The sequence below is a fragment of the Styela clava genome, chromosome 9 (genome assembly GCF_964204865.1).
Source record: "Styela clava chromosome 9, kaStyClav1.hap1.2, whole genome shotgun sequence".
NCBI lineage: Eukaryota > Metazoa > Chordata > Ascidiacea > Stolidobranchia > Styelidae > Styela > Styela clava.
Genome location: NC_135258.1, coordinates 17,838,309 through 17,863,951, shown reverse-complemented (window position 1 = coordinate 17,863,951; position 25,643 = coordinate 17,838,309). Strand labels below are relative to the sequence as shown.

Genomic DNA, 25,643 nt, shown 5'->3' with positions numbered 1-25,643 from the left:
TAGTTTCTTTACACAACTTGATGGGCCGCGGCCCATAGCCTGATGGGCCGAGGCCCAATTCGATGGGCTGTGGCCAACAACAAGTGCACGAAGAGAAAGAAAAAAGTGCGAAAAGCATGTCATGAAATCGAGTGAGCGAGAAAACGTAAAGTTTTGTTAACGTTTCATTATTGAATGAAAGTCTGTAGCAAACTAAAATACAACTTACGCAGAATTGGGTAAAGCAAGTAGAAATTTATGTCAGCATCAGGTGGCCAGATTGTATCACCAAACAAGCCGGATTTGGCTCACGGTCCGTAGTTTGCACATGTCAGGCTTAGAGTATTTCAATATACTGATATATTTTTTTTGTTTTCTAATATTTTTGAACACAGGCTGCCTGTTATAGGCTCTCACCTGTTGGCATTTACATTTACGTTATCCAAATTCCATTTTACAGTTTTTTTTAATACGGGTCGAGAGATGGACCTGTCATATGAGACTGCTTTATATTTAGCTGCACTAATAGCACCTGCTGCTTTATTTTCTTTAAAATATGCCTTCCGCCAATTCACTTCATTGGGAAGTGACAAAGTGGTTGTTATAACGGGGGCGAGTTCTGGTATTGGAAAAGAATGTGCTAAAGAATTTTTTAAAGCTGGTTGTCAAGTGATTTTATGTTCCAGGAATGTAGACAAATTGGAAGAATTAAAAAATGAGTTGATTAATATGAACAATTGTGAAGATAGGCCTGAACCTTGCGTGATTCCTCTAGATATTTCAAATGAACAGAGCATCCAGGATGCTGTTGATTCAGTGAATCGTAAATTTCCTGACGGAATTCATATATTAATTAACAATGCTGGGATGTCATATCGTGGTAACATTCTGAGTACTTCCATGGATGTTCACAAAAAGTTGATGGAAACAAATTACTTTGGGCATGTCTCCTTGACAACACGTCTTTTACCTAGTATGATTAAGTTGCCACATAGTTGTGAAAAATACAAAGCTCACATTTTGTCTATAAACAGTATACAGGGACAAATATCAATTCCACATCGATCAGCATACAGTGCATCTAAATTTGCATGCACAGCATTTTTTTCTTGTTTGCGTTCCGAAGTGGCACGTTTTGGAATAAATGTCTGCTCTGTTTATCCTGGATATGTTAAAACAAGTTTGTCTCTAAATGCCATGACTGGGGATGGTACCAATTACGGTAAAATGGATGCCACTACTGAAAGTGGAATGGAGCCTTGTAATATTGCGAAACAAGTTGTAAGCGCGATCCGCAATAATCAAGAAGAAGTTTCAATTGCGACTTTAAAATTAAGACTAGTAGTTTGGCTCCGATATTTGTTTCCTTCTATATTTTTTTGGATCATGAAAAAACGTGCTAATCGATAGATCTTCTTTCTTATATTAGTGTAGCTTTAAATTTCATTATCAGATCAAATTTTCATTATTTATTTCATATTGAAAATATGAATACCTTTTATTTTTTAGTCGGTCTTTTCTGTTGCTCATATAATGTATTTTGCTCAATTTAAAACAATATATCTTTCGATTTCATGCAATCCAGTCTTCAACCATTTCACTTCTGAATTTTCTTGGTAGAGATACATCCCACTGTAAGATTTCACAGCAATATTTCCAAGATTTTTCCCTCTTCAAGGTTATTAAAATATAGCTTATAAAAATTGACTACCGTAATTATTATAATAATAAATGCGAAAAGTGTAGATCGTGAAGTAAACCTTGGGAATAAACTTGCTAGTGAATGTGCTCAGTGATTTTTGATGGGCTTTCATACTTTATGCATAGCCTGATTATACTATAAGACATAAGTTTAATCAGGTTGCTTCATATGCTGTCTTGTATCCTGTGCTAATTACTTTTAAATTCTTGTTTGAGTTAAATCAATTTGAATGACTTCATTATCGTCATGAAAAGGAAAATGCAGTGTTTTTGTCCAATTTATAAAATTTGTAAACTGCGTATTATTAAAATTATCTTCATGTCATTTTTTGTTGTATACAAGATTTATTAAGTTTTATTTACTTAAATTTAAACTAGCATACTGTTATGTATGGCGAAAATCTCTTAGTGCGAGTATTTATTTCTATTTGCATTGGACTTTTTTTCCCCGAGACCGGGAGCTCAGGAGGCTGAAGTCCTCAGTCGTAGATATACATGCCGCTAATCCGAAATATATATAGGGGGCAATGTTGATACTTGTTTGATTTATTGATTTTACTATCAGATCTGTTTGTTTTCTTTAATGTAAATAGCCTGAATAACCCTAATCACTATCTATTGTGTATAAAATCAACCAAATACTGTTTTATCTGTTTGGATAATAGAATACCACCATAAGGTTGTTACAATACCACCATAAGGTTGTTTTTTTATAGATATATTTTTGACAATACATATCAAGTGTCAAAAAAAAATAGTGCAATAAAGCATTGCAGTATTCATCAATTATTTAATTTGGCTGAAGCATAATGATGATTCACTATACCTTGATTGGCTTTTGATGATGTAAATTCTTATTTTATTAGTTGTATCTAAACTACATTAAATTTAAATTTACCACTACTAATGTCAAGATCAATTGAACAAGTTGAAGCGCTTGTATCAAAAGCAGTGAGATATGCAAAATCTGAAAAAGAAGTAAGTAGTTTACCTTGTTGTATTAGTGCATTACATCTATTTTAGAAGTTGCATTGTAAAAATGTGAGGGAATTGTTTTTTTCTAGATTTTCCTAATTCTTAGGGAACCGACGGAATCAGACAGTGTGTAATTATCATATTGCAATAACACAAATTATGATTGTTCATCAGATATATTGGATCTCCGCATTAGGAGACCCTTATTCTCAATTGTTCTGTCTGTATAGCAGTAGCTGTCTAAACTTCCGGACCCAACCGGGTAAAATTTCTAAAGTGGGTTATGCAGTCACCCTAGTAATATGCTTTTCACCGAAAGTCCGGATTGTTGTTTTATTTCCATGGCATCAGTGAAAAACGTGATAATCATTGAGAAATTACTAGATCTTTCTTAATTTGTCGCCATTATTTCGTAAACTACCTTGAAAATATAAATTTTAGTGAACGTGATTAATTATACGCCGCAGTATATCGCTGATGAAAAAGATACCAACAAGACGTGCACCACTCAAAATGAATGCATCAACGGTTATCCTGGGCGCCTATCGACTTGTTTCATTTCGATTGGTGTCTGTTAAACGATTATGCTATAAGTGAAATTTTCTGAAGTTTGTACATTTACTCAGAGAAGGAACCCAATCACTCAACACTGTCATTAATAAGTTGTAAATCATGCTTTTTATTTATCATTTTCCAGCTTTCCATAAAGGGGCTCAATTTTGGTCGATGGTGGAATGAGGTTGGGGAATATGAGAAAGCTTCAAAATGGATTACTAGATATCTTGTTATTTATGACAAGGATGCAAAAGCTCACAAACTACTTGGCGAAATTTATGAAAAATTAGACAGAAGCGATGCCGCTCTTGCTTGTTACAAAAGCTCACTGCGGGTCAAACCACAGCAGGTGTGTATTTTCTTTTGAACTTTTGTTGTCTACTTATTGGCTTGTTGCTTCAGTTTTAAATGGAACTGTTAATGAAAGTTCCATCAATTCCACCAAGGAAATAATTACAGTAGTTACCGGTAGTTCATAAGTCTACCTCGACCTGAACTCTATATTCAAGCATTGATTCATTATACCATTTGCTTATCTGAATTTAGTTTCAGTGTCTTATCATATCAGAAATTTGATATCAAGCAAGCAACTGTATGGTGGCATGTAATATTAGTAATACAATGATAATTTTCGAAATTTAGTTTCAGCTTGTTCATTTATACAGTCACGTTTGTCCAAAGTTATTGATCAGTGAATTTGGTTGATCACTTTTCCTTGTCCCATACTTGAATCAATACCACGAATAAAACAAACTTTTATCCTTCATTGCTTATACTTGTTATGCATTTCTGAAATGTATCTGATCATTATTTTTGTTTTAATGAGTTTATTCTTGTTTTCAATAATCAACTAATGACAAAATAGAATACTTCTTGAATGAATTATTGAAAATTTTCAAATATAAAAAATATCTATCTGTCCCATTGCTGTAAAATAAGTTTTGTGTTTTGAATATTTGATCACTGTTATTAACGATATAATATACCAGTATTTCTAGCAAAAACTGCTAATATACGGTTCCGGATTTTAGCAATATTTCAAGATGCACTGGGACTCCTGATGGATTGGGACTCCAGGGATTGAAAAAAAGAGTGATTATATCATTATCCCTAATCAAAACCAGTGTTCATAACTTGTCACCTGCAAAGGAGCACAAAGAGAAAAACACTGATATGTTCAATTATGTCATGGACTTCTTTGTTATATTTCAGTACGAGCTGATGTTGAAGGTAGCAGAAATGCACATTAATCCTGGACCAACACAGAATCCAAATCGAGCACAAGTTTGGTTGGATAAAGCGGCAGTTGCTTTACCTAATCATCCACAAGTCTACAAACTAAAGGTATGAACGTTTTAGATAACAGTTACGTTTTCTACATGTTTTTGTGCGTCAGAAAATGTATCTAATTCAATTGTAAAAAACTGTTTTACAATCATAATGAACGTTAGAATAAATATTTCGGTACACCGCTCAAAAGTTTATCCCATGTCCTATGAATGATCAAACTAAAATTTGATATATAAAAATGAATAATATTGTTATTTTGTTAATTAATTCACATTTTTCCAATTATCACTTTGAGTAGGTATATCTCATGTGATATATTGTGGACTACTGCCATTGTTGTAACTTGGCTACACTTATTTCAATGACTTTCTATTTTAGATGGAACTATATCTTGCACAAGAAGCTCCTTCTTCCAGACTCGAAGAGACTATTCTTCAAGAACTGAAGAAGCGGCCAAATGATCCGTCACTTTATGTTGAATACGTTACTTTTTTGAAGGTGTGTGGCAAAAAATGTTTTCTATGTTTGATAAAGAAATTACTGAATTATTAAATTTGCTTCTCAGAATCAAGAAAGACTAAATGAAGCTTTTGCTTTCGTGGAAAAAATAGAACATGACTATTCAATACCGAAAGTTGTGGAAAAGGATATGGAATGGAACCAATGTCTGGTTGATACATGCAAGGTATGAAGCTAGAAAAATACTGTCGAATGAATTGTTAGGAATTGCATCTGAACAATGTTTGTGGTTTCATTCCTATCTATTCGGCTTATTATTAATGTACTTGTTGGTATTACGGGTAACAAATCTCACTCACTCACTCACGGGCCATGTAAGTGTGACGTAACAAGTTAAATTTTATGAACAATATTAACAGTTTTGCAAAAGTAGAAAACATTAGGCTTGTGCCAAAACTAAAGTTAGTCGTAATCTCAACAAATTCCTTGAGCTATTTTTCCACTTGAACATCAAAATTTGGTTTAGTTTGTCTGTGGCAGCATCAGGCGGGCCAGAATGAATTGGCCGAATTTGTCCTGCGGGCCGTAGTTTACCTGTTTCAGCTGTATATTGTAGACTTCTCAATTTGAATGGAACACAACAGAAATATTCTAGCACAAAGGAATTTCAATTCCCTAGCTTTGTCAAACATCATTTCTATATTCTTGTTCATTAGGATTATGCAGAGCATATGAGTGATGATGATGTTACAGATGAATCTATTAAGGCATATTCTATGTTGTTGATAAGTTTATGTCGCAATGTTTGGTTATGCTTCGAGCAAGAAAAATACAACGAAGCATTGGAATTTCTGGCTTGGTAAGTTATGCATTTTTTATATGCTTTTGAGGATGAAAATTTTTAAACTGCACTTTGTTAAATTATGGCTATACATAATTTTTGTATCAACATTTTTCCTTCTTCTAATCTGATTTCAATAATTTGTACAATTTTGTTGAATAGGACCAAATTTAGAATATATTCTATGCTGAAAATTATTTTAATTGTATTGGAAATTCCAAATTATTTGATTTCGAACATTTTGCCTTCTGACTTAAAATATATTTTATATTTTTCCTTCTTTCTTTCAGGTTGGACAAAAGCTTATTTTCGGTCTCTAAACTGAACCAACAAGAGTCTGACAATGATGACTTAGAATGGGATGCAATTTTGAACGAGTCAAAAGGACAACTGTACTGGTTGTCTGCAATTGCTATCATTCATCAAGCTATTGAGGTATTGTTTAACACATATAATTTTAGTATATTTATATTTTACTGGATGTTACTGGTAGACCATTTTCCAAATGAATAAATATATGAGCTGCTAATGTAAATATCTTCATGCAAATCTTACTCATCCTAGAATTTTATTTTAGCACTGTTCAGCATTTCAATTTTATTTGTATTTTGTATCTGTATTACATTCGCTTCGCTATGGACTTGATTCATAGACTTGCGTATAGACTTATAGTATTATGTATCTGTATTACATTCGCTTCGCTATGGACTTGATTTATAGACTTGCGTCTAATTTCAATCCGGATCTATACGGCCCTTTGGGCTTCAATGTAAGATGATTTTATTATAGCCTGCGTTGATGTTAATGCTTTGTCTTTGTTATTTAGAGTAATATTCAGTGGAATGATGCCATAAAACTCTCTGCAGCTTGCTATTCTGTCAGTTTATCATTTCCCATTGCCGATATTTCTGCGACATGGGCATCATGGTCAGTATACTTGATAATAGTTCTCTAATAACATAATAATATTGCTGATTGCATTTTCTTCTTGTACAAGTGTTACAAGTATTGTTGCTACTCGCGTACTATTCTGTAGAGGGGAACAATAAGTTCGAAATTATGTCCTTGTTTTGGACTTCTGACCATTCCTCATTGCCAGAATATTTACATCTTATAAATGGTTTGCATGAGACTAGCTACAAATGTGTACGATGCAAGGATGCTAGATATGTGATTCAAGAGTTTTGCTGCGAACAACCTAACTTATTAAAAGAATTTCTGTAACAAAACTAAAGTCTGACAAAGGCCTTCTCATTGAGACAAGACTCTTGAGATAATATTATATGCTAGTTTTTGCGGCTTTTTATTTAAAATCGCTATACTGGTATCCAATTTCAATATCTGGCATTTTGGGCACTATGCTTTGCAGTGACCTGTTTTAAAAATGTTTCTGTTTTAGTCCTAATGCATTTAATAGTCATATAATTTGAGTAATATTATAATTCACAGGTCAAAAGACAACAGCTTCCCAGGGAAATTAAAAACTATGAGTGGATTCCGGTTAAGTCAGTGTGCCTACATGATGTATAACCTTAGTTCTGTGTCACATACTGATTGTACTCGAGAAAATGAAATTAATGAAAGAGAATGGCTGAGAGAAGTTACTGATAATTATTGTACCGAGGAGGTATGTTTTAATATAAATTTATCCAATCTTAAAACCTAGTTGCCTATTGGTTAGCAAAAGTAACACAGTCCTCGTTCTAATAGTAACTTCCCATAAAGTCCACAAGAACGATCACAAAATGAGTTTCATTTTTTAAAGCAGAAATTTTTTTTCTTTGTGTAAGTGCGCTGAGGGTTTCTTCCCCGTTAATTTGACGTCACGTGACCAAAAAGTTTGTGAACCGCTGTTGTTGGAGATGATTATATGTCAGAGGTTCGCTGTACGGAATCTCTTGTCGGTTATGGCTTTCTCCACTACTAAGCCAGTTTATTTGAAATTTATAGTTGTTTATGCCCCATAACTATGCCCAATTGGTGAATATATTACTGAGCCAAGTATACATGTCTCTAATATAGAGCAGGCCACATTAATTTTGCCTATAAACATTCGCAACATTTAAACTTGCTGGTTTGGCTAATCAAGCAAACAGGCTTTGCATAATGCTCAACAACGAAATATATTTTTGTCCAAGTAATTTGTAATGTTGGACCCTTAATTAATGCCAACTTTGCTACATACAATTTCATTTCAATGCCAATTTTTGAAATCAAAATAACTAATTATTTAGATACAACTGAAAGTGGGCATGTTCAGCAAGTAAACGACATACAACCTGTATGTGCTTTCGCCTCTGCTGCTTACTACAAAACAATAGATTTATAGCTGCCATTGTTACGATATAAATCTGTTCCTAGAAATTACCTAAAGTTATGAGCATTTTTCAAAATGAGGTCGTTCAGTGGAGCAAAAACTGATCTAGGTCATTGTTTGCAGAATGATTAGGCAACTTTATCACTTTTTTCTGTCCATACAATCGTATATATATGCATCATATATATGCAATCGCAAACGAGTGCAGCATAACAATGGCACAGCTTGCTTTTTCGATAAGTTAATATTATTTTTGATATTACTAGGGCAGAGTCAAAGTCTTCCAATGTCTGTTTGGTCAAAACTCTAATCCAGAAACTTCAATGATTCATTCTGATGAGACATTCCAAGAAATTGCATGTGAGCTCATATCAGAAGATGTGCTTGGAGAATATGATATAAGTATGTGATCTTCTTCTGTATATTAGAGGTCAATCATTGTAATCCACAAGGCAGTTTAATCTAGTTTTAAAATAATTAAAGAATTTTTACCCAAGCAGATAACTATAAAATATTTAGAAAACTTCAGTAGATAACCTTTGATTTTAGGAATACTTTAGAATGTTTTCTTTAAAAAAATATCATAGTTCTGGTTAATTAATATTCAATTTTCAGACTAGCCCAGGCCTATTTAGGTACTTATTATGGTACTTCCATAGTGTGTGTACCAGGTTAGGGTTAGGCCATAATTTTATTCCGATTTTCCTTGTTTTAGTTCTATTTTACGGGTCGGGGACTGTCTGTGTTATCCAAGTGAATATACCCGGTTCCCCTAGGTTTCAATCCCTTTACACAACTTGATGTAAAGTAGGCGAACAAAATTAGTTACCTCCATACTGGTACACACACTTCTGGAGCGCCCTTATAACAGTAGAAATCATACCTAAACAGACTACATACCTTATCAACTTTTTGGCAATTCAAGAATCAATATGTGAATATACAATAATTTTGCAATATTTTTATTGAACATAACCGATTTTAAAATTAATATTCGATACAAAAGATTTGAAGATATCATTTCTGAATGTAAACAAATATACACTCTCTTGACCGCCCAACGAGTAACATGGATATTTCATCAGATTTGAATCAAATACTACTTGCTGATCACAGGTGCTGCAATTGGTGGTGATCTTCAGACATGGGTATGGATGGGATTGCAATGGAAACAAAATTTTGATAATTCTTTTGATCCATTTTCTTGGATATCAGCTACATTTTCTGACTTACAACTTGCACCTTCCAGCATTGCTAAATAGTAAGTAAATTCTTCACTGTATCTTATTCTATACTGATTGATGCGAAGCATAAAACACTTCAAAGAAACAGCTACGTATTATAGAATTATTCAAAAAAGAGAAAATATTAAGCACAGGAATTGCAATTTGAACTGCAATTTCCATTATGGATCCATCTCTGAGAGTGCATTTCTTAAATACATAACCATGGAGGTCAGATCGCTAATATGGCTGACTGCATTGTGAACAAAATTATAATATAAAATGTTAATATAATGGTACCGAATGTCATATAAAGATGTGCCCATGAGTTATAAAAACCATCAAAATTTGGGGTGAAATTTCAGGGGTCTGCAGCCTGCAGGGCTGAAAGAGTATTTGAAAAGAAAAATTGCCCAGCAGCTTCTTCATCTCTAAGTACTAAAAATTTGCAATAAATTGATTAGTCCATCAGTGGAGAAGAAGTTATTTTTGGTGAAAATAGCATCAACCATTAATAAAGCGATCCATAGCTCTACTTTGTGCCCAATGAGAGAAGGGAAACCACAAAACTGGAATCAGCGTGGTTTGAAAGATGAAAAACAAATTTTCCAATTATTTGATTTTTCTATTTTTAGTGGGAATATCTGGAATCTTTTTCGATTGGATGTGGAAGCATTTGTAGTAGCTTGTGTGTTATATGCAGAAAAGGCAGGAAAACTATGGAGTGGAATCAGAGGAAGGAATGATGACGATGCTCTTGGAATGAATCGCCTTCCTTTGCCACTGTGCAAGAAATTAGTAACTGAAAATCAGGTAAATAAATAAAAAAAGTTCTTTTCCATATAGAAGTTTTTAACAAGGTCTCTTAATGGCGAAATATATCTGAAATAAGATAGTGTATTAGCTTAAAACATCATTTTTATCATGTACAAGCCAAATTGATTTGTGACTTTCAGTCTTTGTAATGTCTTTCCATTTGGATGTAAATATTTTTTAATATCAATTTCTAATTTGGACTAGTCAGAAAAAAGTTTATTCTGGTTATTTTTGTTTTTGTTCATCTTCAGTCTTGATTTTTGTCGAATTGCCTTTTTTATTACAGTATGCTTTTTGTTATTTCTTTTACATTATACCTTTCAGTTGAACTGGTGGGATGCGGTATGCAAGTTACACAATAAAAGAAACACAGAAAGGTATGTAATATTTCACTATAGCCTTCTCTCTATATTTTGTTTATCAATATTCAAAACATTGTTTAATTGTACTTACTTTTTTCAGAATATTTAATACCAACCAAATTAAGGCTACATTACGGCATGGACTTGAAGCTATTCGTGGTTCTGGAAATCATGGATTACAATTATTACTCATCGCTTCACTGGCTAAGCATTTCGCAGCTAAGGTACTTGGTTATTTCATGCAAGCTTTATCTTGACGTTGAAGCTTATTTAAGCCCTGGGAAATAATGCAATAGGCTAGTGTTATGCTATTTAATTGCTCTGATATTGTGAGCACACACTTACAAGTTGATACATCACAAATTTAAACCTACATAACTAAATTTTGTACATACATTTATTGTTCTATCTGAAAAAAACAGTAAATATAGGATAATTAGAATCTTGAGGCATATACTGTCAAAGAAACAGCTTGGTAGCAACTTCCACAGATACAAAGCTTTGTAAAAAAGCATCTATTCTCTGTTTGAAATTTGGTACAACGATACTGAGGTCCTTTTTTATGGTAAGTTTTTCCCATAAGTGAAATTGTTTTAATTTTAAACACCGTGTTTGGCCCACTGATGCAAAGCTTTGAAAAAATTTATTCAATGTTTAAAATTTGGTACAATAGTACTGTAGTCTTTTATTTGGTAATGTTTCCCGTAAAGTTGTCTTAGTTTTCGAGACTCTAATGTATGGCTTCGTTGGACCCCAAATTCTATAACAAAATTTCGGCAAAAGTGTTGCGTTTAATTCACTCGGTGCTCCCTTCTATTTCTCAGGCTTGCTCCATTGACAAGAGTGGTATGGGAACATCGTCAATACCTTGGTTAGCATACCAGAGTCGTGCTGCTCATTATTGGATGTTGGCTTTACCTTTATTACAAACTGCGGCATCTAATCGGATCAGACGTCAAACTGAACCTATAGATAGATTGTTTCCTAACACATTGAATGATCCAACTGTACAAGAGGCACGAGGGTAAATTGAATTTGTGCGTTATAGAGTAATAGGTTTTTATACATGACACTAACTTATAACAATGTTTAGTAATCAGCTTCGTTCTATTTCCTGTTTATCTTAGTTATTGGACATGCTGCATACACTTTTCTCTACAACGACTGGACCAATCACATTAAAATTTCGTCAACTAGACCAGGGCTACTCAACTATTTTACCGAAGATTCGCATACAAAACTTCAAAATTATTTGGGTCCGGTGTTTCCAGAAATTATATTTCGGCATTCAAACGCGCACTTCCTCGGCCGACTAATGCTTATTTGCTTGGTCCGCCAGTTGAGTAGCCGTGAACTAGACTACCATAAATTTGATATTTATTTCCAAATTTCTTTGGCACATCTTTGGGACTGGCCTCTTGTTTATCTCAAATTTTCACCATTCATGTTTTTGTTGACCGATTTTCCTAAGTTAGCGCTCGATGAACAGTGTATGTATGTTCAGGCAGATGATGCCACTTTTGTGCCAATATATTCTAGCACTACACTTTTATTTACTTTATGAAGATGATTAGATAGTTTTGTTATTCAACTTGATCAAATGTTTCGTATATTTTATATCTTATTTCATATCAATTTTGGGTCATGGAAAAAATGGATTTGTAGATTTGGTGGAATAGGGATATTATGATGGGATTGTAGATTGGTTTGACATTGGGTTTATAGCAAGTTTATAGCAATTATTCTTTGACCCAGTACCCTAAATGTAGATACCAGAATGGGCATTCCAGAAGCATGTGTACCAATATGGAGGTAACTAATTTTGTTCGCCTACTTTACATCAAGTTGTGTAAAGGGACTGAAGCCTATGAGCAGAGAGTATATTTACTTGGCTAACAAAGACAGTCTCCAAACTCGTAATAGAACTAAAATGAGTAAAATTGGAATAAAATTATGGCCTAACCCTAACCCTACCCTGGTACACATACCACGGGAGTACCCTAGAATGTAGCTATTTTGAACAGGACTCTTGGGAGTTCATTTCAACGCGATGGAATATCAAAGCGTTGGACTCAACAATAATACTCTCATAGGTACACATCTTGGCTTCAAAATGTATGCTCACCACCTCCTCCATGGTAGAATGCCCAACTGGAAAGTTTTCGTTCCTCTCAATTAAGTATAAGCTCTTTACATACCGTTAGTTAATAGTGGTGCTTGTACAGGGCTTTGTTCGTACCACATGAATATGCATCAAATGAAAAAAAAACTATTCTTGTTTTCAGGTTCATATCTGAGGTATACATGTGTAACGGAAGTCTTCTAGTACAAGAAGGAGATTTGAAACGTGCTTTGGATATGTATGGAAAAGCTGAAACACCACATGCATCATTTTGTGAAGTAAGTCTTCGGAACATAACTGAACATAACTATTTTGTATTACTAAATAAGTAATATACAGCACATTTATATTAGCAAATGTTCATTATTCATTGATCCAATTAATAAGATGAAAGTTTTAGAGTGTTTTGAAACAGTGTGAGCGTGGTAGCCTCGTGCTAGTAAGTTCGTGCTGACTATATAATTGAAGATCTTGAGTTTGACCACCCTTGTCCGCCACTTCACCCAGCGCTAATAACAAGATAGGCAATGCTTTGAAGATTTCATCATTATCAGAAATAGTACCTCCTAACATATTAAACTGCTTTTGAGGACTGTTCCAAGTGAAAAGTGTGATCAAGTTTGTGGAGTGTGGAAAATTTTGGTAAAAAAATGCCTGACCAGATATATATCCTTATTTTGTATTAATGCCTGATTGTACAGAGCTTGGTTTTGAGCAGGAGTGGGAATATTACCACATGAAAATTCCACTGATGTGTTTTGTCTGGCATAATTATGTCTGCTGAAATTACGACTATAGTTTTTATGGATATAAAATTGATGTTAAAAATATCGAGAAAAATAATGAATCGTCGGTTAAAATAAATACCTTCTAACGCTTTGAATATAATGTGTATAACGAGCCACATATACTTACCATACTGATCCATCCAAATTAGTATCCGAAGTATGAAGATTAATAATAAAAGCAAAAGCGGATTCAAATTTATAACCAGTCCAAGGAATAAGCACAAGCAGCTTCATGCCTGATTTGAACAAACTTTTGAACACCTGCAGTGGGCTAAATCTGTTTCATTAATTATTGTGCCATGTGGTACACCAGCTGTTTGTTGTACACTAGTTATTTGTAAATAAACCATTTTTTATTCATAGTTGATATTGAGTCTCCCTCTCAATAACCAAGCCTTATTATCTGTGACTGGCCTACTTAGGAAAGTAATTGGTTTACAGTTTACCTGGTTTACAGTGAAGGCATGAATAAAGGCAAATGTCGAAGAGATACTTGAGCATGTTTTAAATTTCACAGGCTCTGATTTACAAGCAACTATTGGAAAATTGTGACAAGGAAGATTCAATTACTACTAGTGGAAACAGGAGACGCGATACGTATCGAAGAAAGGTTTGTATTTTCACAGAGATTTAACTAAAAATCTTATTTTGATCTTCCATATTGAATCTTAGGACCTCCTGAAGTATGCGCACCAAGATGGCGCACAACCTGAACATCTTGGTGCGCATACTTCAGGAGCACCGATACTTATAATAAACAAATTACCTGAGCATACAAATCAGTGACTGGCAGTTTAATAAAACTCTTGCCTTTGAATACCCCTATTCTAAACAACTGTAACCTCGACCATATTCAGAGACGACCCCAACCGAATAATCTGCTATTACGACTACAGTATTGCAGGAAATTTGCTGATAATCGGTGATTTGAGTAGTTATTTTTTATTTTTCATAGTGTACAACCTATAATTATTAAATGAATCTTTTTTGGGTCATTCCTGAAATCAAGATATTGAAATAGTATATCTTAAATAATTTATTTTGCATCAATTCGAATATTTAATCATGTTGGATGGAATCGTGTGTTATTTCTTAATATGCGATAATATTTTTATTTCCACCACAGTACATTGCTCGGCTAGAAATAACACTAAACCGCCTTCAACGGGATCCTGATGAAGAACTTTCTCGAAGAACTGAAACTTTACTTCATGAATGTGTATCCCCGTCATCAAGTCGAACTTTCAAACAGGAAGGCGAAACGAAACGATTGTTTGAGGAAACAATGTCAAGAAACTTGCCTCATATTGCTAGTTAGTCATAGTTTTTTTTTTGTTGTCAATGCTACTCTTCTGTCTAAGGTGTTTTCATTGATATTAGGGTTGAGGTAGTTCCAAGCTTCTGTGAATTCTGAATTTTAGACTAATGGTGGTAATATCAAAATTTCCTCTGGTACCTAAAAGAGGAATTGACTGAGCAACGGGCAATTCAAGAAGACATGTGAAGATTTATGGCTAAAATTCAATTTTCTATGAATCAAAATTTCTTTCACCTGGAGTTGGGGATTGGAGACGATTCTGAAGTGAAATAGCTCAAAGTTTTGGGTGTTACTTCGAAAATTGGAAATTCTACCTAAAAAATTGAGTTTATATTTGTCTTTTTATTTCCTAAAAAACTTCTTTTCAAATGTCTTATGTTTTTCACCATATAAATGTCAATCATTTTTGTTCAGATCACACTGTCAATTCAGAAGTTGATGTTTCTGTTTTACCAACTATACCGAGCAAACAATCAACACCAAAGGTAACTGGCAACTTAATACAGCATGGTATAAATTGTAACAATGTGCTCTAAACAAATATTTTAATAATTAATGATTTAATAATTTCTACTTGGCTGCCTATTTTCCTCTTCAGTTCTTCATACTTTTGAAGGGTCCTACTCGTGTCATTTTATATTTGTGAGCCTTGGTGGTGTTTTTAGAAAATAGCTCAGTTAGTTGTTATCCTTCCTCTATCTATTTTTGTCATCTTCTTCTGAATATGAATTAGATATGTTCTGATGTAATGGTTCTTAACATAATTGTCTGATTTGTAATATTGATTGATTTATACACATTAATTTTGGTGATTGATAATGCACTTCTAATTTTCAACTTAGTGATAAATAAATATGAAGACTTGTTGGAGTTTCATAAGTAATGCAGTATTATTTATTATATGTCACATCAAACCTTTGACTACATTTCCAAAATTTTGCACATTATAAATTCTTGTTCATCCCTACCTGCTACTAGTTGTGTTGCTACTATCAACTATGACTAAAAGCTCGCAGGAAGCTGATTTCCCACTACCATTCACGTCATCACACTATACCCGTGAATGACCTTTATTCAATTATATCAACTATGGTATATGATTAAGTATAATATGAACTGTGTTTTATCATTGAATTAAGCTTGAGTTGAAATAATTTTCTTCTATGAGATATTGTATTACGATTCAATGTTTCCCCGCGTAATTTGAACCTTTTTTATTCATAGAATGAAGCTCGGCCTGTTGAACCTATTGATTCAGATAAAAATGGGATGATGACTCAGCTCACACAAAACATGTGTACATTGGCTGTGAGTATTTAGCTTGCTTCACAATAGTTAACGCTTAGATAAAATTTTCTTTTGTCAGTATATATTTAGTGTGGTTTAAAATATTGGGTATTGCAGATATGAATCATTGTAGAAGTATTATTGTAGAAGAGTTATTTGTCATTTTTTTTTCACTATACATTTACTGCTGTATTAGTTTATCAAAATATAGCTTTCAAGATCAAAGTTTAATTGAATATTCTTAGTGTCAGTGTTTCATCGAGAATTTATTTTAAATTGAATTGTAATTCACCTTTGTGCTATTTAAGGAATGCTTTTGTGAACTTGTTTAATTGGATTCTCCATTTTCTATTGAGGTTTGTTTAGGCGATTCTATTTTAAAATTTCACAACATGAGACACTTAAGATTTAGTTCCTTCTTACCCTCAACTGTAAAAAGCAAAGCCATATCAGGCTTGATCAGCGTTAAGATGCTCCTACAGCTCACTTGTATAATATGTACTTTTCTTCCTGTCATGTAAAACTACAGCGAAGAAGCATTGTTTGTGTACCACCAAAAGAAACTTCCCCTTCTTATTACCCAGGGCTTGTGAAAGGCGAAATCTTTTCATTTAATAGTTAGTGTGAAATCATAGTCTGTTTAAGCTTAATGATTATCCAGTTCAGAAGCCCAATAAACTGAAACTATTGTAGTCAGCAACGCTCAACGTACAAGTATGACTAGACTTAGTTCTGTTGTATTTGTGGTTTGTATAGGTAAAATTATATGGCTGCCAAATTCTTTCAAAGACTTCTACCTACACTTTCCCCCATTTGTATTGTATTATTTTTAAGACTATACTTGCAGTGTTGAGTACTGTATATAAATGATTTCAGACATGAAAATGTGTCCACCGAGCAAGAAGTAGTGTAGTGTATGTTGTGTCGTATATTTCATATTTCAATATTGCTTGAAGAAGAGTCACAGTAACTTGTTTAGATTAAAATACTGCTTAATTTTACACAATGTCCTTGAGAAATAACAGCAGAGTCCAGAATATGTAGATTGACATTTTAAATTAGGTTGAAAGAATGAGATGTCAGTATCTGATTAATTTATTTACGTTAGAATTTGTGTTTACAGACTGCTATGTCTTCACTTCAACTACAATTTAATGAAAATATGAATAAAATGGAACAAAACAAAAGTCAAAAACAGACTCGATCGGGAACAGAGGTATCAACATATCAATCCTATTAGTTGCTATTTCTAGAGTTTTTCACTTATTATCAATTTGGTAATTTAGATTCTTTAAAACCTATTTCACACATTTTATTCCAAACATGCATCCACTAATATGCAATGAGGTTGAAAAACTGAAATCTCTCCATTTGGCATTTGCTTTCGACCTTAGAACCTGATTTTGCGATGCCAACATGGTACATTCCCAACGCCTCAACCCAACGAACTTATATTCCAATCAAAATGCACTTTTTTTCTCAGTATTGCTGCACACAGCATGAATTCACCAGAGCTTAAGTTCAAATTTTGATCGATTTTTTTAATCTCTTCCAGGAAAAGAAAGAAGTAGTTTTGGAATCAGTTGTTCAGCAACTTGCTAAATTAACGGTAAGATTTTTCAGATTATAGCCTTGAATTTTAATAATAAAATTTTTTTTTTGCTTGCTTATTATTGAATATTAAACTTTAGATTAACATTTCTGATTCATGTTTTAATCACAGATTCAAAATTCAGTTAGTATTCAATTTTATGTAATGAATTGATTTCCAATTCTAACCTTTATAGTCTTTTTGAAGAATTAAAGCTCTTTCTAAAAACTCATCTTACTATATTCGTTTGAACTCGGTAAGATTAAGAAAACTATGAGGAACTATCAGAAATGCTATTTATGCAATCTTTATTAATACACCAATGTGTATGTGGTTGGAAGGATCAACTGGTGAATTAATATTCCTATGCCTAAGCCTGGACCAGGAAAAAAGTCTCAAGTTATCATATTACCATAATATTTAGACACTTGTCTCTGAACTACAAGAGAAAAAAGAAGTTGCAGAATCAGTAAAATATCAAACACAGCAAGAGGCCATGCAACTACAGTTGCAGCAATTGCAAGATCAAGTCAATCGGTCACAATTCGGTACACCAATTGCACCAGGAAGAGTTGTTCACTTGACTCAATCGGAAGGACAGATGCCAGGCAGTCCGATGCACCAGGTTTGTCATTTCATATAAAACAACATCAGAGCAAGAGCCGCAATAATATTTAGCTGAAAGTAGATGATAACAATAGTTTTGATCGTCCTTAGATTCAAAGATTCATTGTGCCTGTTGATAAATCGACATATTGCTGTCACCATTGAGGGTAGTGCCCTGATTTACAGAGTGTACGACAAAAAAACATTTTCTGTTAAACTATTGTTAGTATTTTGATGGAGCCATCGTTATGTGATTTTTTTATACTCATACTTTTTCTGGTTCACAATCTCTTCGTAATTAAATTTTGATATCATATTTCTTCTCCAAAACTCAACTTATTTTTCTAGGTATATGATCCTCATTCTTACCAGCAAGCTGGGCTTGGACAAATCAGTAGCCCAATGCAATCTGGCAATCCATACTACAATATGCTTTCATACCAACAAGGATATCCACCACAGAGCCCAGCTCTTGCTGCAATGTATGCTCAACAGGGATATATTCTTCCTCAGGCACAGTATGGCCCGAGAATGCCGCAGCAGGTATTGGATAACCATGGAATGCCTAGCCCATCTCATACACCACCTACACATGTTGGCAGGCCTCAGATTCCTCCATCAAATGCTGGATTATCAATTACAAAAGAAGGTTGGATTTCTTTATACAATGCTTCACTATATATATTATCATTTGGATCAGTCGTTCCCAAAGATATAATTAAGATAAGATACTGGTATATTTGAATTGTGATAAATATACGCATGCTTAAGTTGTGATAATGAGGCAACAATTGGCAATATGTGCAACGCAAAAAAGTAAAAACATAAAGTGTTAAACTATTTCACTTAACTTTGGCTGGCCATATTAAATTGTTACTTGGGTCGCGGTTCGGGGACCACTGTCTTAGATTTAACATACTTATCATTTTACCACAAGATTTCCACAAGGATTGATAGTAACTTAAAACTTATAGTCAATATCTAGTGATATCTCTGTAACATCAATATACTGAAATCAAACTCATTGTTTGTCAGTGCTCACTTGTAATAAACATTTATTTGTGAGTTTTGCTTTTTTAAGTTTTCTGAAACTAAACTCAACGTTCGAGTTTTTGAAACCTTTTCGCTTTTCTCCATTAGTATTTTTTCACATTTTGTAACGTAGGCGCCGATGCTCTTTCCATTCGATTCCAAGCTTCACTGAGTGGAAGTGCTTCACCAACTAGCATGAGTAGAGGAGGTGGTGTTCAATCACCAGCACTTTCAAGAAGTGGACAACCAGCACAATCACAATCTGCTTTCACAACATTAGGTTTCAACCAACGAGATATGCCAAGTATGGAAACTTTGCATTATTCACGATTGAATGCCAAATACCTAACTTACATTACAATTTTTATTGGTTAATTAATATGAATAAATTCACAATGGTTATTTAACATAGACATAAACTTATGGTAATAGCACTATAGGAAAATAGTTGAATTTTGTTTAATGTAATGTACATTGAATGGTATTTGTATCTCATAAGTCTCTGTGATTTTCTGGTCTATAATTTAGTCAACTTACATGAATTTGATCATTTATTGGGGAATTAGAATATGTGACACCTATGAAGAAATAAAAAATATAATGAGAATGACAATCTCTTTCTGTTTTCTATGTAACTTGAGCCTTAAAACCGATTATAAATTGTCTAAATATTATTAAATTGTTTTACCTTTTTTTTAAATGCTTCAATATAAATCTGTCAGGTGGCTCAGCTTCACCATTTCAACGTTTACCACAAAGTAGCAGCGAACCAATTCTCGGAGATCAACAACAACAACAAGATTTTGCCGATCATCAGTTTGGCCATAATACACAATTTCCTGGTGCCAGAACTCAACCTCAACAATATGAACCTGATTATTCGGTATTACAAGTGATGCTTGATCACTGTATTATTTTCTGTCGCACACACTTTAATTTTCTTTGCAATGTTTGTTAGGAAGACTGGGGCTTGTTAATAAGATTTTTATGTATTTTCTGTGGGTTTTAACTATTGAATCCCAATTATTTTTGGTAATCATGTTTGTTTCATACTGATTTTGTAAAATTATGTGCTTTTCATATTTCACTAATATAACACAATTCATTACTTTATTCAGAATATGCCGAACCTTACTGCTCACAGATACCAACAAAACATTGGTCTGGATGAAAGCTATTTGCCTCCTAATGTACAAAATTCTGTGCAGCCAGTGACTCAACTCGGTGAACCATCGATGCTTAGGACAATTCTGGTTAGATAATTTTTGTTTATTTTGACTGTTATCGAAATTTATTTTTTGAATAGAGCTTATTATCAGTTTGTACATAATGCAAAAAGCAGATATTCATTTATATTCTTATGAGAATTGTACCAAATTGAAGAATGTGGCTAAATTGGAGGGGAACTCAAATATCATGGTCAAAATTTCATAATTCTTTTGCACAGAATGTTACTAACCAGTGATGTACTTTTTCCATCATCTCCGTTAAATTTTAAATTTACAAATAAACGTTTGTTCAAGGTATAAAGGTACAAGCACATGGACTTGTCTTCTGATACATTTGTTCAAGGTTTTATTAAGTCATATTAAAACAAGCCATTGTTTCAAATTATTTTCCACTTCGATTTACCAATACTACTTGACGTTTATAGTATTAGTAGCTTTTACAAATCAAAATTATTACTTTTTCAGTGTAATGGTGGAAGCTCAGCTTTCCAACCAGCACCACCTGAGTTGCAACGTCGTCCTGAACTTAATTATCCGGAACACATCAATTTTCCTGAAAATAAGAATCAAACTGCTCCATCTAACAGTTAGTATACATGATTGTTGTAGGACCTGGCGTTTGGAATACAATTGAATTCTTTTAACCTGATTCAGACGCCCAATCGAGCCCAATTTTGAATACATTTTTATTAATGTCATACGACCCCCAAAATTTACCCAATATACAATAATTATATACCATTGGAAAGGTATTTTAGAGTACTATACGCTAGATGTCACTGGAGGACCGTAAACTAAAACACCTCTTTCAAGAGGTCTCTCGTAACGTCAAAAAATAACAAAAATATTTACACTCTCTCATTCTATCAGCTGTTGGACGTCTACAGCTATTGTAAAGCTGAAATGTAACTATACAGTTGACTGCACATTGGTTTTCTCTTTCATATGGTACTAAACGCTTTTCCATAGCGCGCTTTGTTCAAGCGTTTTGGAAATTTTCATTTTGAGAAGTCACCACATCGAATCAGGCCAGGCTAAGCTTGATAGATCGATCGGTTGTTTGTTTGTGCTTTATCGCGTTGAAAGCTTTTGTGAGTCATAATAAAACATTTATTATGAATCATAAAAGCTTATAATCGTCAGACAAGGAGAATTTGCGAGATAAAACGCCAAACTTTTTTTCGGTGAGGCAGCTGCGATCAAACGACTCGATATTTTTATAACTTCCTGACGTTGTGAGATGTCCACTCTCCTATGTTATGTAGCATATAAAATGACCTTCAAAATAAGACCTTATCATACTAGCTTTTGTTATTGGTTAGCGCGCAACGCCAAGGTTTATGGAATCATTTTCTTGTTGTGCGACGTTTTTATATCGCAGCGGGAAGTACACGCGTGATATGTAAGCGAAATTTTATCACTTCTAAATGTCATATAAGGTTCATTCTCATATCGTTGTGTGGGGAATAAGATTTCCTTTCAAGCAAGACCATAACAAACATTCCAGACCTCATGGTATACACACAGCATTGCAAAACGTCTGAAACGTCGCGCATGCGTCAAACCGGGAGGATTAGGTTAATTTGCATTGTATATTAGAAGCAGTGGATTAAGCTGTTAAAATTTATCAAATTAATTTATCCAAAATATGTTACCTAGTCCAGCATACAATTTGGCATGATTTTCTTATAGCATGGAATTATAAATTTCAAACTCCAGAAGAAATGGATAAAGCAAATGATAAGCTAAAAGCAGATGAAGAGGCAGAAGATGCAAACACATCCCAGAACGACACTGGTCCTCACTTTGAACCAATTGTGAGATTGTCTGAAGTTGAGGTCACTGTTTTATCATGTTTATTTTCTAGATCCAAACGTTTTAAAGTTAACGTTACTTGGTGTTCTTACATATCTAAGTCACAAATTACTCATTTGAAAAAAAAAGTGATTGTGGTTTAAATTTTTTTTCATATAATCTGAATTTTTACATCTTTTATAGTTTTGTTTTTTGGTATGTAAATGTAAATGAACAAGGCTTTCATCAGATAAATTGTATTTCATAGGTACGTACTGGTGAGGAGGATGAGGAAGCTGTTTTCTCTGAAAGTGCAAAATTGTATAGATGGACTGAAGGACAATGGAAGGAAAGAGGAGTTGGTGTGATGAAGATATTAAAACATAAAGAAACTGGAAAATACAGAATTCTTATGAGACGGGATCAGGTAGCAGCTGAAAATAGTCACAGAATGAATTTATAACATTCTAGCTATATTGTGTATTAGTAATGTTCCTAGTATGAACTGAGCTTCAGTGTTCAGTTGAACTTTAGCACTAGATGCTCTCAGCACTTGAGATATGATAATTGCAGTGTCAAGTGAAAATGAAATTTTGATGGATAATTGCTACTATTTTGGATCAATTGTTTGTTGTTTGTTACTTCATTGATGTTGTAATTGTTATTAACATATTGAAAATCTATGAAAAGTGGTGCATTTAAAGAATCATAATTTAGGAAGGGGATTCGAACACCAAGTATGAACCTATTATTCCAAGTTGTTTTTTCAATTATCACTAATATTTATAATTCTCCATAAATTCAGTATTTCCATGACATATTGGATATTATTGTAACTTTGTTGTGATTGAATTCTTGTTATTATGTTTCACACAGTTTGTATTTGCAATTATTTTGTAGCTAACAACTACATATACTCTTATTGAGGCTACTTTTTTCTGGTGTTCTACTATACCTTTTTCTGAAGAATACAATTTTTTTTAAGATTCTAAAAATATGCTGTAATCACTTAATTGGAAAAGATCTGGAGTTACAAGCGATGCCTAAATCAGATAAAGCATGGATATGGCATGCATTGGATTTTTCTGAGGAGGAAAGCAAACAGGAAGGATTTGCTATTCGATTCAAAACTCCTGAACTTGCGAATTCATTCAAAGAAAAGTTTACAGAAGGAAAGGAAATTAATATTAAACTCAGTGGAGGTATATATAGTACCTTTTGATTATTCTTGTAAATAAAGTTCTACCTGATTCAGGCATGGAAATTTTTCTTTGAAGTGTTTTACGTGCTCCGCTCTGAGCTCGGTTCCAGGCAAGTATCCATAATACTTCTAAATAAGTGTTCAGCTTTTGCAAGTTGACATTTATTTGTCTATTAATTACTTTAGTTGTGCTTGCTTATGTTTGATTTTGATCTTAGGTACACCTGTACGCGCGTCTACAACTGCAAAAGTAACTTCACACAAACCTGCATCTACTGTGGATACTTTGCCTAAAACTACAAACTCGATAATGGCACAAGGAGGTATATTTATTCAATATTAATTCAATATTCACATTCAGTACCATCTTTGAATACTAAACCTCCAAAGGTGGTATCTGCAAGTCAGTCTACATCTGATGGTACAATTGAGACACCAAATACTCAAGCGAATGGGGCTTTTTTTCAATTTATTATTTGTTTCAATGTGTCCATTGAAAATGTTAAATTTATTTATGGGTGATAATATTTTTTTGATAAGATGCCAGAATTTTCTACCGTTTATAAAGAATCTTTTTTTATGGAATGTAGATGAAGCTTGAGACAGAAAATCTTATTTCTAGGAAGCTCATCATCTTCTCTCGTCCTGACTTCTATTCAATTTGATAAGAACAGTATGTTTCTTAATGTTACTAATATTAACCTATTATTGCTAATTTTATTTCAGAGACCAAATCTTCTACCAGTGATGTAACAATCCCAAAATTTTCTTTTGCTTTTCCAAAACCATCAGCAGCAGCTGCTAACCTTGCAGCAAAGATCGCGGGTTTCCCACAGAAGGTGGTTTCCACTGCTGGTAAGTTTTAGACTTTAGTTGGTTAATGCAGCAAATTTAAAAACTAATAGCAAGAGATTAATTAATAGTCTGTACAGGAAGGCAATCCGGAGAATGGCAATGTATTTGAAATATTTAAGTTGATTCCTTTGTAAGTAGTGTTGGTGTTTTTTAGAGCTATTGCTGAAATATCATTAAATTGTACGTTTTTTTTTTTGACTCTTGTTGAGGAATTATATAAGATTTGCACTACCATGAATTCTATGCATTGACAATATAATTTTATATTTCATTACATTATAGATCAAGAAACAAAACCAGAAAGTTCAAATAATGATGATGACCAAAATGAAGACATACATAATGAATCTGGAGATGGTCCTCATTTTGAACCGATTGTTAAACTTCCTGATAAAGTCGAAACTAAAACAGGAGAAGAAGATGAACAGGTATTTACTACATTGGATTAATTTGTTTTATTAACAATAAAGACGGGAGAAAAGGTCATCTCGAAGTATGTGAACCAAGATGGTGGACACTGGAACGTAGTATTTGTACCAGGGCACTACCAGGTTCTCCCGTAGTATTTGTACCTGAAATTATGTCCTAACCCTAACCTGGTACGCATACTACGTTCCGGTGTCCGCCATCTTGGTTCACAATCACATCCTTCGGGAATACTGAAGAAAAAATGTTCCTCGAGAAAAATATTGTTGCCCAAATAGTTTAAAAATTTTTATAATACCGAGGAACCCTGGCGATTTATTCCCCAATCTCATAGAACCAATCGCTTGTGATCGAAACGTTTAGTGAAAGTTAGTTGGTGATATTACTATAAGGTTTATACAAGACTTACTCTCTCCCTTAAACGAATTTGTAGCTAGATCGAAACTCCTTTAGAGTCTCCTGCTTTTTCATATTTAAATTGTACTGACTGTTGTCTCGCTTTTAGGTTCTTTATTGTCATCGTGTGAAGTTATATAAATACACTGACAAACAATGGAAAGAAAAGGGAGTTGGTGAAATGAAAATTTTACACAATGCTGGCACAAAGAAAAGTAGAATTGTAATGCGAAGAGACCAGGTAAGCAAAGTTGTAATGATATTGGCGTGTCTTGATGTTTATAGATACCGTACAACATTAAAATTCTGTGATTTTAACAAACATGAATTCTGACATTGGGATTAGGAAAAGGGCTATTCCCAGTTGGAATAGTTTAAAAATAACTCAAAAATGTTCTGTCAATGATTTAATGCACGCTAAAATTGTTTTGCGGGCCGCACGGAATGTGCCTTTCTTTAATGAGATGGAACTGTTCCATT

At 33.6% G+C, this 25,643-nt stretch overlaps 2 protein-coding genes across 5 annotated transcripts in view; both read left to right on the top strand.

Annotated features, from left to right (window-relative positions):
- Positions 1-234: 234 nt before the first annotated feature.
- On the top strand, positions 235-2,546 carry LOC120339112 (dehydrogenase/reductase SDR family protein 7-like). Its single transcript, XM_039407188.2, has one exon. The coding sequence runs from the start codon at positions 463-465 to the stop codon at positions 1,387-1,389; it is 927 nt and encodes a 308-aa protein (XP_039263122.2). The 5' UTR covers positions 235-462; the 3' UTR covers positions 1,390-2,546.
- LOC120339070 (E3 SUMO-protein ligase RanBP2-like) overlaps positions 2,545-25,643 on the top strand; it is a 50,440-nt gene continuing 27,341 nt past the window's right edge. For 2 of the 4 annotated variants that reach the window (XM_078116539.1, XM_078116536.1), the window contains exons 1-35: positions 2,545-2,658; positions 3,353-3,559; positions 4,423-4,554; positions 4,879-4,998; positions 5,066-5,185; positions 5,676-5,818; positions 6,091-6,235; positions 6,627-6,727; positions 7,250-7,427; positions 8,384-8,519; positions 9,234-9,378; positions 9,976-10,153; positions 10,481-10,533; positions 10,619-10,742; positions 11,343-11,542; positions 12,804-12,918; positions 13,946-14,038; positions 14,555-14,741; positions 15,161-15,231; positions 15,971-16,054; positions 17,157-17,249; positions 17,589-17,642; positions 18,049-18,249; positions 18,579-18,879; positions 19,396-19,566; positions 19,985-20,145; positions 20,381-20,515; positions 20,957-21,077; positions 22,184-22,329; positions 22,554-22,712; positions 23,271-23,487; positions 23,705-23,809; positions 24,213-24,341; positions 24,624-24,769; positions 25,273-25,404. In XM_078116539.1, coding sequence (XP_077972665.1) covers positions 2,587-2,658; positions 3,353-3,559; positions 4,423-4,554; positions 4,879-4,998; positions 5,066-5,185; positions 5,676-5,818; positions 6,091-6,235; positions 6,627-6,727; positions 7,250-7,427; positions 8,384-8,519; positions 9,234-9,378; positions 9,976-10,153; positions 10,481-10,533; positions 10,619-10,742; positions 11,343-11,542; positions 12,804-12,918; positions 13,946-14,038; positions 14,555-14,741; positions 15,161-15,231; positions 15,971-16,054; positions 17,157-17,249; positions 17,589-17,642; positions 18,049-18,249; positions 18,579-18,879; positions 19,396-19,566; positions 19,985-20,145; positions 20,381-20,515; positions 20,957-21,077; positions 22,184-22,329; positions 22,554-22,712; positions 23,271-23,487; positions 23,705-23,809; positions 24,213-24,341; positions 24,624-24,769; positions 25,273-25,404 — 4,875 coding nt within the window. In that variant the 5' untranslated portion in view covers positions 2,545-2,586. The remainder of the gene's footprint in view (positions 2,659-3,352; positions 3,560-4,422; positions 4,555-4,878; positions 4,999-5,065; positions 5,186-5,675; positions 5,819-6,090; positions 6,236-6,626; positions 6,728-7,249; positions 7,428-8,383; positions 8,520-9,233; positions 9,379-9,975; positions 10,154-10,480; positions 10,534-10,618; positions 10,743-11,342; positions 11,543-12,803; positions 12,919-13,945; positions 14,039-14,554; positions 14,742-15,160; positions 15,232-15,970; positions 16,055-17,156; positions 17,250-17,588; positions 17,643-18,048; positions 18,250-18,578; positions 18,880-19,395; positions 19,567-19,984; positions 20,146-20,380; positions 20,516-20,956; positions 21,078-22,183; positions 22,330-22,553; positions 22,713-23,270; positions 23,488-23,704; positions 23,810-24,212; positions 24,342-24,623; positions 24,770-25,272; positions 25,405-25,643) is intronic. The other 2 variants (XM_078116538.1, XM_078116537.1) reach the window with 2 other exon arrangements.

Excerpts from the sequence above, each read along its gene's own strand:
- LOC120339112 (XM_039407188.2), top strand. The coding sequence starts at position 463 with ATGGACCTGTCATATGAGACTGCTTTATATTTAGCTGCACTAATAGCA.